Source organism: Pituophis catenifer, unplaced genomic scaffold, assembly GCF_029215685.1.
Source record: "Pituophis catenifer annectens isolate HBS135680 unplaced genomic scaffold, rPitCat1.0.hap2 SCAF_8, whole genome shotgun sequence".
In the NCBI taxonomy this organism is placed as follows: Eukaryota; Metazoa; Chordata; class Lepidosauria; order Squamata; family Colubridae; genus Pituophis; species Pituophis catenifer.
Window position 1 is genome coordinate 20,695,754 of NW_027256888.1, and position 13,631 is coordinate 20,709,384.

Sequence of the window (13,631 nt, forward strand, 5' to 3'; positions counted from 1 at the left end):
TAAGGTTTCTGTTTTTTTTAAAAAAAAAAATACTGTGCATCATTTCCTTCTTACATAATACTTTGCTTTTCACCAAATACTGCTTTTCATCTCCAAAGAATGGATTCTTGGTAACAAGATTACAACAATTGCATGCATTTAAAATATTTTAAAGCTTCTATTTAATGAGAAAAATTATTTTAAAAAAACATTTAAATGGGTTTTCTTATCTATATTTTATAAGCAATATGAAATAACCAAGCAAAAGCAATTGTATAAACACAATTAAAACTAAAACTACATTATAGGGTTTTTTTTTAAAAAAAGTAATTTTTTTCATCCAGCTATTTTTTCCTCAAAAGAATGAGGCCTGACTGGAGATGTACAAACGCTGTCCAACATGGTTGCTATTAGCAAGTGGAATTGATGATAAGGGATAGCTTGGATAAGAATATGGTCTTGATGTATATGGTAATACGCTGGTTGTTCCAGAAGAAAGTGTAGCACTAACAGGAGAAATGTTATTTACTGGATTTCGACAAAAATTGTATTCTGCAAAAGAAATTTATGCAGCATGAATATCAATTTCAAAAGAAAATTGGAGAAATCATGTCAGCATAATTCCCTCTAAATACTTCTTATTCTAAATCTTACCCCTCAAAAACATAGGAATTATAGAGGGTTACTACTATATAAATACAATTTTGATCCCAGGCTTTCTAAACCTTTTGTATTAGAGTTGTGCCTTGTAGTGCCTTGTTTTGATAAAATTTCACATGAAGCACTCTTTGCAAGTTGAAAGGTGAAATATTTTCTATAAAAGCAAAGCAAGTCATTTCAAGGTCTATCCAACAATTCCAATAGCTACAAGTGACTTCTGCAAATACACTATGCATACACGAGCTACCTTTTCTATTCAGTGACTGGGAACAAAAACAGCATTTCCACTTATGCAAAAGCCATTTCCCACTACTAGAACTACTGGAGTAAGTGCAAAATCTCAATGGATTAATTGCACTGCATCCATTCTTCAACTTAAGAAACTAAACACTTCTGCAGGTGTATAGGTTTCACTGAGATTAGGTGCATTCATTTTGCACGTCCCTCTCAAAAGAATGAATATGACTATCTTAATGTATCTTAATATAATGAAGTAATGTAGAACTTTTGTGATTCTTCACATATTTTAAGATACTGCTGAAATCTAGATAACTCTGAATGTTTCAATGAGAAAAAAAATGTAGAATCTGAAGAACCATTCTGTAACCTGATTAATTCCTACTACCTGTCCAATACATCCATAGTGTACACTATTCTTATATAATTCAATATTTGACTGTTACAACATTAAGTTACTTATTTTAATAAGAAAAAAACCATGAAAGCCAAGACAAGAAACTGAAACTGCAAAATCTTATTATGACATATAAGAAAAATATTATGTTCCAAGAAGCTATAGATACTTAATGATTATATACAAATGGACTTTTATCATTTAAAATCTTACAATTTGCATGGAGTAGGATTCAACACCTTTTTCTTAGGAAAGCCCAAGCCATTGATATTGATATTGATATGAAGGTAAAAGTAAAGGTTTCCTCTGTCCAGTAGTGTCTGACTCTAAAGTGGTGCTCATGTTTCTTAACCGAGGAAGCATTAGCATTATTTGCATCGTTTGAAGACATGGTCATGTGGCCAGCATGACTATACGCCAAGGCACAAAGAACGATATTATCTTCCCACTGAAGTCATACCTATTTATCTATTTGCACTTGCATGTTTGTGAACTGCTAGGTGGGCCAGAGCTGAGGCAAGTAACGGGAGTTCACTCCATCATGCAGTGCTCAGGTATCAAACTCAGGCTGTCAAGCTGTCTTAACCACTGAGCTATTGCGCTCCCTGTTGTTGATATATATATAATTAGGTCATGTTTAATGTGTTTGGACTAGAGTCATACATTCATTTCCTGGAAATAAATCTCACTTACACAATAGGGTTTATTTCTAGTTGGTATAATCAAAACTACATGATTGATAAATTTATGTTATGGTAAATTTAAACATTTTCACTTAAACTTTTAGTTACATCTTATATTTTGCACAAGCAAATGGAAAATATTTTCCTGCCACAATAAAATTAAAATAATTTTTCAAAAAATAAGATGGTTTTATATGTTAGCAATAAACTGTTCAGAAAAAATAAAGTGGCAGCATTTTTAGTCATGTTACATAGCCAATATTTAAAGAGAGCAGTGACATCTTTTAGATGTAAAGCAGGGATTTTAAATATAATTAAAATCTTTTTCAATCCGTTGGCATTGATATGCATAATATACACTCCTTGACTTACAACCATTTGTTTAATGACTGTTCAAACTCACTTAATAAGTGCCTTGCTTAGCAATGGAAATTTTGTGCCCAACTGTGATCGTCAATAGAAAGTTGTTTTTTTCCTAACAAATGATACAGTACATCATAAGATAACAAGAGTGAGATTGAAATCATAATTTCAATATAATAAGCCTAAACAAAACACTATTAAAATCATAGAATGAGCCTCTTTCATTCCATCAGGCAATACAATACACTTAAACTGATTTGACAGTTATATTCTAATATACAAAGTATATGGCTTACTATAAATGCTATATTGCAATTTTGCAGTTATTAAAGTGAAAGGACTTTAATAACTGCAAAATGTAAAGATCTGTGTAAATATCTAATCAAGAGAAAGTAAATAAACAACATCATAACATCTATTTTATAAAACTTCAACGTATTTGAGAAAGATATTCTTTCTGCTATTTTGCTACTTTTAAGGTTACAAAACTGATTATATGTAATTAGATTAGATTAGTTAGGTTAAAAGTTATTAAATGTTTATTTTGTAATTTGATTTCTTGAACCTTATATTTTCCAAAGTTTTTCCCACTAGAACATAGTTTTCACATCTAATAAACCACAGCACAATATTATGTAATATTTAATATTTATAAAAGCATCATGAGCGTAACTTCAAAAGGAAGATAAAAATATGGACCATGAAAAGTAATCTGAATTTGCTAGTTGAAATTTTACAAACAAAATATTCAGTAAAAGCTGTAAGAATAAAATTATTTCCATCTCTTTCTTATATGAAATGAGGACCCGGTTTGTGGGGGCAAAAAGCTGATTTTGTATAAAAAAGAACACCGCTTGGGGGGGGGGCGGCGAAAGCCCTACTAAGTAGGTATATACAAAAGTATGAAGGCTATTGCTTAACGCATTGTAAGCCGCCCTGAGTCTCCGGAAAAGGGTGGCATACAAATCGAACCAATAAATAAATAAATAAATAAATAAATATGAAATTTTGATTATTTTTAAAAAAATCTGATAGCATATTTCTATAAATACAGTGTTTCCCTGAAAATAAGACCCTAAAATAAGCCTTATTGCCATGCGTACAAAAGCCCGATTGGGCTTATTATCAGGGGATGTATTATTTTGAGGGAAACAAAGTATATTTACATTGTTTTGTCAATAATTTAGCATTCATCCTTATTCTCTTATCTAGTTGACTTTGAAAATTTGAACATTATAATTTTGAATATGCAATGCTTACAATATTAACTGTATTATCTAAGGACAGTTTATACCAGGGGTTGCCAACCTTTCAGACCTCAGGGACCACTAAATTCATAATTTTAAATCCCGCGGACCACTAATATGAATTTTTTAAAAAGATAAATATTTAGTACAATATAAAAATGCAAATAATTGTTTTGCGGACCACCAAAATTTTCTCACGGACCACCACAACCACTGGTTCGTGACTGCTGGTTCATACTACTTTATCAATGTCAAATACAGTATCAAAAAAATTGCTAGAGTTAAACCAAGCACCAATTTTACTCGTTTGCTTCATTTAAGTTACTTACCTGTTTACTTTGTCCAAATTTTCCTATGCAGATCCAGACTGGAGAGGTTATGTACCCTTTCTGCAAGTGGTGGAGACAGAATGTAACACTCTTCAAAGGTGATGTTAATCTTCATTGAAATGTTTGAAATTCTGCAATTGATTTAACTGCAGTACTCTATACTACATATTTCATTTCTTTTTATGTATGTATAATCCTTTAGTTAAAACTGTTAAGAGGGCATTAATGTTGCAGACACATACATTATGTTTTTAATTACCTTGCTATGGAAGAAGTTACAAACCCAATAACCATTAGGCTTATTGTATTATGCTGGCACTGTAGAGTAACGTACGTGCAGATATAAGACTGAAGTCAGATGTTGCAGATATATTTTCATTTCACTTAATACAAAATCATTAAAGAATACTGAACACTTTAACATTCTATTCTGATATTTTTTAAAATAAGAACATTTTAAAAATATGAGCAAAGATTTTTTCAACTACGGTAATACCAATTTCTCATGTAAATCACCATAGTTTTTAATGTAAAGTGTAGAGATTTTATTAAAAATAAATGAGGAATGTTTATGAGTTAGTTTCCTTTTCATTCAGATCCTTTTTTCCAAAGGTAATTTTGGAATCAGGATACAACTGCCAAATAAAAAATTATCATAAAAATTTATGTAATGTCCTGAGAAAAGCAGTTTATGTTTACTAAAATCTTATTATATTTAGTATCTTATATTACTGGAGTAGTATGTCTGGTGTATAATTTTTGTGAATATAAAAGATCAATGGCAAAATAGCATATTAATATGTGAAACTAGTTTATAATTGTTGGAAATGATTAAAGTACTTTTTAAGAGAAGCAAAAAAGCAACAAATGTAACTTGTTTTTCAGAATGGTATGAATAAATATTGGAAGAGTATTAACACCAAAGATAACTTATTTAAAAAGCCACAGTTAAATTAAGCATAAGTTAGCAATATATAAGACCAGTCTATGAGCTTTTTCCAATTGTGACAGACAGTAGATATCTCCCATCATTCAAGGTCTGATGATGAAGATTAAAACAAAATGAATACTTGAATTTTAGCAAAGCATTGTTTCAGTATTTTCAGTTCAATATTTCAATATATTACTATAATAGTCTACTTGTCAGAATTAATAATAAGTTCCAATAAAAATAAAGCCATAATTTGATTAATTTGTTTCAAGTTGTGAGTTTATAAATACACATTTGTATTTAATATATGACAAGATTCACATTTTCATTTCCAAAAACTTCAGTTTCTTTCAGTTTTGATATACTTTTATAAACTACAATTTCCCCTTTAATTGAACTTTTATCCAGTTTCTTATACAATATATATTTTGATCACATATCCTTCTTGTGCTTTATAGTTTCTCCATGAACAAATATATTCTAGTTCATTTTCACATTTTTTCGTAAAGAATTGGGCCTATTTGAGAATCTTTTTCCACATTTAATTTTTCCTTTATTAAATTTCATTGATGGAGTTATTCATTTTCCAGCTGTTTTTCTATATAATATTGCAGGAGTAGGGAGTCTTAAAATGTATAAATCCACCCTTTCTTTGTTGCACAAAGGAAATTGATCCATCGCCCTTAAATATCTAACACAATCTATTATCACTGATAAATTAAGTAGCATTTACAAAAACAAAGCAAATTAAGGATTACCTCCAGTTCTATCAATTTCTCTAGGCAGCATAATGAAGGAAACAATGAACTAAAATACATAGCTATAAAGTAGCATAAGCAAATGACAAAATTTCTATATTATTTCTATTTATTTTTCAGCAAAACCTTTTTCTCATAAACATATCCAGAATATATCAATATTCATAATTACTTTGTGAAATAGCAAGTTTGTTATTTCCCATTTACCAGATGTGCTTGACCAGAAAAGTTGAAAATAGCCTGCCTTTGCATGATTTTAAAAGACACAAATTATTTTAGTGTGCTATGACCCCACAATGTTTCAGAACTCCAGGTATGGCTGAATTTGAGAACATGCCATTATACATATGTTTTATGGCTTAATGTGATGTAACTGCAACCAAATATATTTATAAATTTAAAACTGTTATATTTAACCACTTGCTTTCAGTTGACATTTTATGAGCAGAATGAGCAAAATGGAGAGGATGAATAGATCACACTTTTTTTGTTTCACTTAAATTACACTTAAATTAAATTTGTTTCACTTAAATTACACTTAAATTACATTAAGTTATAACACTAAGCTATGTGATGATAGTACAGTACATGAAAAAAATACCTTCAATTTGTAATGAATCACATACTGCAGTAAATTCAAATGTTTTAGAATAGAGTAACAGAGTTGAAAGGGACATTGGTCTTCTAGTCCAACCCCCTGCTTAGGCAGGAAACCCTACACCACTTCAGACAAGATAAATGGTTATCTAATCTCTTCTTAAAAACTTCCAGTGTTGGAGCATTTACAACTTCTGGAGGCAAGCTGTTCCATTGATTAATTGTTCTGTCAAGAAATTCCTCCTTAGTTCTAAGTTGCTACTCTCCTTGATTAGTTTCCAACCATTGATTCTTGTTCTACCCTCAGATGCTTTGGAGAATACTTTGACTCCCTCTTCTTTGTGGCAACCCCTGATATATGGGAACACTGCTATGTCACCCCTAGTCCTTTTCATAAGACTAGACATATCCAGTTCCAGCAACCGTTCTTTATATGTTTTATCCTCAAGTCCCTTAATCATCTTTGTTGCTCTTCTCTGTACTCTTTCTAGAGCCTCAACATCTTTTTTACATTGTGCCGACCAAAACTGGATGCAGTATTTCAAGTGTGGCCTTACCAAGGCATTATAAAGTGGTATTAACACTTCAAGTGATCTTGATTTTATCTGTCTGTTTATGCAGCCTAGAACTGTATTGGCTTTTTTGGCAGCTGCAGCAGACTGCTAGCTCATATTTAAGTGATTGTCCAGTAGGACTACAAGATCCCTCTCAGTCACCACTATTGAGCAAGGTACCACATATACTGTACCAGTTTTTCTTGCCTAAATGTAGAACCTTACTTTTTTCACCATTGAATTTCAATTTTTTTAGGCTTAGTATGATATGAAAATCCAGCTTGAGAAATCAAGTAAGTTGCCATAACAAGGAAGTGTCTTTTCAAAAAAAAAAAAAAAAAATTGACTACTACAAAAATTGAGAAGTGCAGTGACTCAGTGGCTTAAAAGATGCCAGAGAAGATCTATACTCATACTACTGCGTGAGGGAGTGTCGGAGTGAGCTCCCATCACTTGCCACAGCTTCTGCCAATTTAGCAGTTTGAAAACATGTAAATGCAAGTAGATATATCTATACCACTTCAGTGGGAAGATAGAAGCGTTCCAAGTTTCGCCACACACTTTGTGCTGCGGCATGATGTCATGCTGGCCACATGACTGAGGAAATGACTTCAGACAGTGCAGGATCAATGGTTTAAAGAAATGGAGATGAGTAACATTCCTTAGTCAGCTACAACTAGCGGAATAAAACCTGCAGGGCCTCCTTTACTTATTACCACAAAAATTACAGTTTCCATCCCTTCTCTGTTAAGTATTAAGAAATTTTTAAAGATTTTTAAAGGTTACTATCTTGTAGACTTATTTCAAAGGTAATTTAAAAAGGAGATACAAACTTTATACTGTAATTAACATAAATGAAATTTAACTTTCTTAAAACCATAAGGAAAAAGAAATTAAATGGGTATGAAAATCAATTCCCAAACATTGCTTTTTTTCCTATTGAACCTTTTTTAATGATAGCATTTTTAAATAGAAAAAGATTAAAGATCCAAATTAACTGCCACTGCCTTTTCAATAAACACTTGAAAGAATATCTCACTCAGTGTTAAATGGCTTAAAGGCCAAGAATCCATGGATGGATAGAAGCAAACTGTATATCTAAAATAATTTTTAAAATATTAATTCTCTACATTTGCTACAAAGATTTTTTTAAAAAAGTAATAAACAAGATATGGTTTGCTTCTTAATAAGAAAATTAAAAACAGACTAGTATGAGGTGATAGTATTTTTACTGTATACACACACACACCCCTCAATGGGAGAAAAACTTGAAATACCGCAAATGTTTCTGAAGAAACTGCCTACTAAGTGGAATAGGCATTTTAGATATGTTATACCAAAATAATAACAATTGAGTACTAAGATGATTAAAATTAAAACCAAAGTTAAAAAACTTACCCAAGTGCATGAGTGCAAAATGTGCTGCTAGCTCTTTTGCATCTTCTACTGTTGTGCAGAGTTTGTCCGGCATAAAATAACTCTGGGATCCATTTGCAACTGCCGGAATAACAATCTTATGTACCAGCAAAATTTTTCCATCTTGACTTGTAGTCGAGTATAAATAATATTCTGGAGGTGCCCAGTTATTTTTGTTGCAATAATAATCTAACTGCATCACAGCAGAACTAAAATGACTAGATTTTAAAGAGTACATACTAATTGGAGTAAGTTTTGTTCCTGGAAAAAATGGGTAAGTACACCTTTCAATTTCAGGAGGACTTGGACTATTCTGCCCATTAAGGCGTATTGGAAGATTTGCTGGTTTTGTTAGTGATTTATGATGACCATCTTCTTTGTTTGTAAAGACTAAAAGATTTTCAGAACTGGGGCTAATTTGGCCATTAAGATGTTGTCGCCAAGTGCTTTCTTTGTTTACTGGCTTGGCTAGTGTTACCTCAATGCTAGCACCATCAATACATTTTCCGTTCATAACTGACATAGAAGCAACTGCATCATCTCGGTTGAAAAAATGAACAAAAGCGTAATCTCGAAGTTTCTTTACCCGTTCAATAGCTCCAGGTTTAAATTTGTTAAACTCAGCCTTAATTGTTTCTTCTGTGGTTGACATCATCAAGTTTCTAACATACAGTACTTTTACTCTCTGCATTGTTTCTTCATCTACTTCTTTTTCTGGGTCTGCCCAATCTACTTGAATAGTGTGCCCCCATAACTGGAAAGTTCCTACCAAAAAACAAAAACAAAAACAGTCTTCATCAGTTTTTTTATTTAAATAGAAGTAGTTTTGCTCCTCTTAAATTTTGAAGAAAGATATCCAACAGGCCAGACTACAATTACTAGATACAGTAAATTCCCATTAGGTTTAAATACCAAGAACAATAAGGGACTGTATTTTAAAATAAATTATCTTAAGAAATTAATGGAAAGAAAGTTTTCTAACAGAAATCTTATGTTAATGAATTTTATGGCATTAACTTAGGGGTACTCACTATGTGGTGCTGTGATTCACAAATCAATAAACTTGTTAGACCTCTATGAATTATAAAGTATCAATAATTCTGCAAAAACAAACTTTCTCCAGTTATGTATGGCTTTTTGCAATGCACTGTAGAAATTGCTGGTTCTGAAAATTCCTAGTTGCTGACTAGCAATATTGCAATCTGAACTCCTCTCATTAAATGGAAGCAAGGCAACCGGGAAAATACTACTGCTGAATTCTTAATGTTCTCTAAGCTTGTTTGTTTGCTTGCAAACATTTTATTACCCAACTAGGCAACATCATCGGTGTATAATTCGCTTGTGGGAAGCAAACTCACTCTCTAGCATTGATGATGTTATCTACTCTCTCAGAGATCACCAAGGACTCTAAACCCTGAGCTATCTATATTCGATTCTATTGAAAATCTGCTGATGAACCTTCATTCCTAGGAGTGCCAATTGGATTTAAAGAATATGGCAGCTGGCAAGATAGTTCTTGATAAATGCCATGATGAAACACCCCAAAACACATTCTGCCTCTGTCCAATTCTCTCCGGCCAAGTTCTTGCTTGGTAACATCTCCCCCTTCTCAAAAGAAGCCTTTAAAGCAGGACAATGGGGAACCATTTTAAAGAAAAAGAGGTGAAGGAAAAAGTGAGTGAAAGGACGTGGAAAATAAACTAGAAATAATATACGGGAGATCAGGTAACTTTGGAGGTTGGGAGTTTGCCACTTGCTCTCCTCATGTTATTTTATTAATCTGGATTCCTGATAAGTGGTTCTTGTAGATTTAAACCATATTGACATAACCCTAATATAGAATGCAAATATGGACATTCTAATCCCTGGGAAAATCTGATGATTCTGCCACTTCAGTTGCTGAAGCTGGTAGTGAAGGAAAATGGTCACTATATCAGCTTTAAGAGTCCCTGCCTGAAGAACCTTCCAACATTCCTTGTTAGTGAAGGGAAAGTGGCTGAAATAGGACTACTTAGAATCAGAGGTGATTGAGGTGCTAACACACCACAAGACAAATTCTGCTGACTTGCTATTTATTTAGATTTCCAGTAATATAGAGCATTAATGTGTTAGGGCTCTTGAACAAGGTCAGGCTGCTACCCCTGCTGCCCTTTCCTGGCTGTAGCAGTTGTCCAATAACAGTACTACAAGCAATTGTATAAGGTATGTTGCTTTTACCAGCAAATTACTCAGAGCTTTGTGTTGCATTCTTCCTTGTCTTGAGCGGGCGTTCTTCTTATGCCCATTGGTCATATGCCATGTGGCTATTTTCTCTTACCTTAAGATAGAGTGCACCCTGTCTGTCTGCCTTTTAACCCAGCAGCCCCCAACCTTTTGTGGGGACTGGTTCTGTGGACGTTTTTCCGCAGACCAAAGGGCGTGTGGTTTTGTGTGCTGCCTGCATCCCACAGATGGGTTTTGCTTGTTTGTGCGGACTGGTTTCTGGCATGCCACGGACGGGTGCCAGTCCATGGACCAGGGGGTTGGGGACCCCTGTTTTAGCCTATCAAAAACATGTATGAACCACACCTGCAAATTTGCTTACAAAACTCAGGCAATCTAAACTAATTAGATAAAATATCAAGTCAAAGAGAGATTGAGGTAAGTAGTTTATGACAATTTTTTTGTCATAATTGATTTTTGCCATCTTATTTCTAAAACTATTCATTTCCCTATATCATGAGCTCAGAGCACCTGTTTTAAAAAGTCTATTAAAACATTGAATATCCAGCCTTTTAACTGCAAAAAATTGATTGCCTCTACTGTAACCCAAGTACAGTGCAATTAAACCTGCAATTAAATTTATACCATGAGTAATAAAGGGTTGAGATCCATATAATCAGAGTGTAGTAATTCAGAATAGAGGAATAGTCCATGACTGAATTAACAGTAGGAATACAATGCATATCATTAGCAATCTTGGCTAATTTGCAAAGTTCTAAAACATTCTTTCCTGTTAACCCTTTAGGATATAACATAAGCATAGATCGTGAGTGTGTTCAATGCACAGATGTCGCCTATAACTTCCATCATCTTTACAAAAGACACTGAGATGTCCTCTCTGCTTACAGCAAGTGAAATTTGCCTAACTTACTGTACCTTCAAATCAAGACTACTCACTTTTAAAACAGCAATATACAAATATCTACGTTTAGTAGAAAATGGGAGGTATTTCTAATTTTAACAATAAAGGTTCTAGGAAAGAAGGACTCCAAAAGAGAAACCTACAACCAGGGGATAGCATAATACATTTCAGCCATGTTTATTTTTCTCAAAATCTATGCCTTGACTTCTACATGATGGAAGCAAAGGAATCTGGCACTCTTGCATACGGAGTAGCTTCTAGCATAACTTAAACATACATGTTCTCAACAAGAATATGATTAAACCTTCCATGTGAAGAATGAACATATTTACCAGGAATTAATTTTCTCCTTGCCATAGCTGCAGCTCTGTGGGATTCATATTCTACAAAGGCAAACCCACGATTTTTTGTCTTGTCCGTTGCACTTGGATACACAAGAACATCTACAACACCTTCAGTGACTTTTCTCATTTCATCCAAGATTTCTTCTTTCTTCTTTTCCTTTGGAATGGCTCCAATGAATAGTCTGCAGTTATCCAAACTTATACAAACACCAATAAACTTTCCAGGACGAATCTCATAATTATTAAGGGTCTTAATGGCAAACTGAGCTTCTTCTTTTGTTGTATACATTACAAAAGCATATCCACGATTCTCACCACTAAATTCCATCATCAATCTAAATTCATAAATCTTCCCAGCTCTTTCAAAAATAGGAACTAATTCATCCTCATATATATCACGAGGAATTTTTCCCACAAAAACTTCACAGCCTCGGGGTGGTGGCGGACCTTCCCAACCTTAAAAAACACATTCAACATATTTTTATTAATTGATACTAAGAAAAAAATCCTGGCCAATTATTTATCATATTATTTCACTGTCACTTACCTTAAAACAATTTGTGGGGAGTTTCATGTAATATCCAACAGATTATACAAACTAAAATGCTAATGCGCTCTACAGATACTGATTGTCCAACAGTTCTCCATTAGATATGGCTTGTATCATCTGGTCAAAATTTATTTCAGTGAATTCTATTTAAACAAAGACCTACTGCTTTGATTTAAATTTAGTCCTAAATATGAATAGTGAGGAATATAACCTTATCATACTTGGTTCAACTGGAATACCTAAAATTAAGTAAAGAATTTTAACTTAAAAAGGAATTGTCATATTGTAAAGAAATGCAACGTGCACTCCATGGTTATTTGGCACAGATGTGCAAAACACTGTGAAAAAATGTTCGGTTACGGAGTAATCCATTCTGAACTAAACATGCCTGGTTGGGGGGTTCTGGTTTATATGTGGAACGAAATGGGTCTGTTTTGTTCTGGACAAAATTGATGGTGGGAGAGAAGAGAAAAAGCCAAGGATATCAGCAGTTTAGGAAGATAAGGGGACAATAGAAGGGAATACTTGGGCAAAATACTTAGGAAGCAATGGGAGGAATGCCAGCAGGCCACTATTGAGTTAAGCTGGCAGGTTAACAGTAACAGAGTTGGAAGGGACCTTGGAGGTCATCTAGTCCAACCCTCTGCTCACGCAGGAGACCTGTACTAGGGATTCAAACTGTCAACCTTTCTGATTGACAAGCTCAGTGTCTTAGCCATCTAGTCAGGAAAGAGGTGAGAGGTCAGGTGAGAGGTGGGAAGGAAGAAATAGTACCAGGAAGATAAGATAATTTGAGGGAGTATGCCACACTGGGAACCATGTGGGAGAGAGAGAGTACAATGTACACGCATACCTATCCCACCTGGATTTTGGTTCTGGCAACCATAGCTACCTGAAATGGTTCAGCAGAATATTTGAAATACAATGGTTTATTATGAGTTGGGTATTCTCCCATTTCGCACATACCTTAACCAAAGCTAGGCTACTACTTGGGCAATAATTACAGAGTCTATGTTTTGTGTGTATTAATCATTTTTCAATTATTTATTTTTCCAAAATTAATATTTTCAAATCAAGCAATAATCAAATACCTGGTGGAGGTCCACCAAATTTTCGTTGTCCATTTTCTTGAACCATATTATAGCCTGTCTTCTCCATAAGAGCCAATAAAGCAGCTTCATTCTGAGTACGAGATCTAACTTTATTACATCCATTTGTTACATCTGTGTGTTCTTCATTCATTTCTGTAACATCTTAAGGAGAACCAAGTTATTATATACATGGAAAACATTCCATAGAAAGGAGTTTTTACATGAAAATCAAACATTTACATGTATAATTTCAAGGAAAAGTAAAGCTATACCTATAGAAAGTTGCAGAAGATTCTCAAGATGGTTTATTAAATTGTGATTTTGATCACATAGGTTTTCAACATATATACTGTATGGTTTATTTCTGATTT

General features: G+C 33.4%; 1 protein-coding gene across 2 annotated transcripts; it reads right to left on the reverse strand.

The window, feature by feature from the left end:
* Positions 1–334: 334 nt before the first annotated feature.
* RBM46 (RNA binding motif protein 46) lies at positions 335–13,422 on the reverse strand. 2 transcript variants are annotated; one of them, XM_070948317.1, is made up of 4 exons: positions 13,261–13,422; positions 11,608–12,075; positions 8,134–8,916; positions 335–531 (listed from the first exon to the last, which is right to left on the reverse strand). In XM_070948317.1, exons 1-4 carry the CDS (start codon positions 13,409–13,411, stop codon positions 335–337), a joined length of 1,599 nt encoding a protein of 532 aa, XP_070804418.1. In that variant the 5' UTR covers positions 13,412–13,422. The 2 variants fall into 2 exon arrangements, with proteins under 2 accessions (XP_070804418.1, XP_070804419.1); XM_070948318.1 differs by lacking the exon at positions 335–531 and adding an exon at positions 3,900–3,955 and having other exon boundaries at positions 13,261–13,411.
* Positions 13,423–13,631: the final 209 nt, after the last annotated feature.

What these genes read in the sequence shown, in the direction of transcription:
- RBM46 (XM_070948317.1), bottom strand. Translation starts at nt 13,411, where the DNA reads ATGAATGAAGAACACACAGATGTAACAAATGGATGTAATAAAGTTAGA. An exon ending in ATTTGGTGGACCTCCACCAG is followed by an intron (nt 12,076 to 13,260) that starts GTATTTGATTAT and finishes GTGTTTTTTAAG; the next exon opens with GTTGGGAAGGTCCGCCACCA. An exon ending in TTTTGCACTCATGCACTTGG is followed by an intron (nt 532 to 8,133) that starts GTAAGTTTTTTA and finishes TTTCTTTTGCAG; the next exon opens with AATACAATTTTTGTCGAAAT.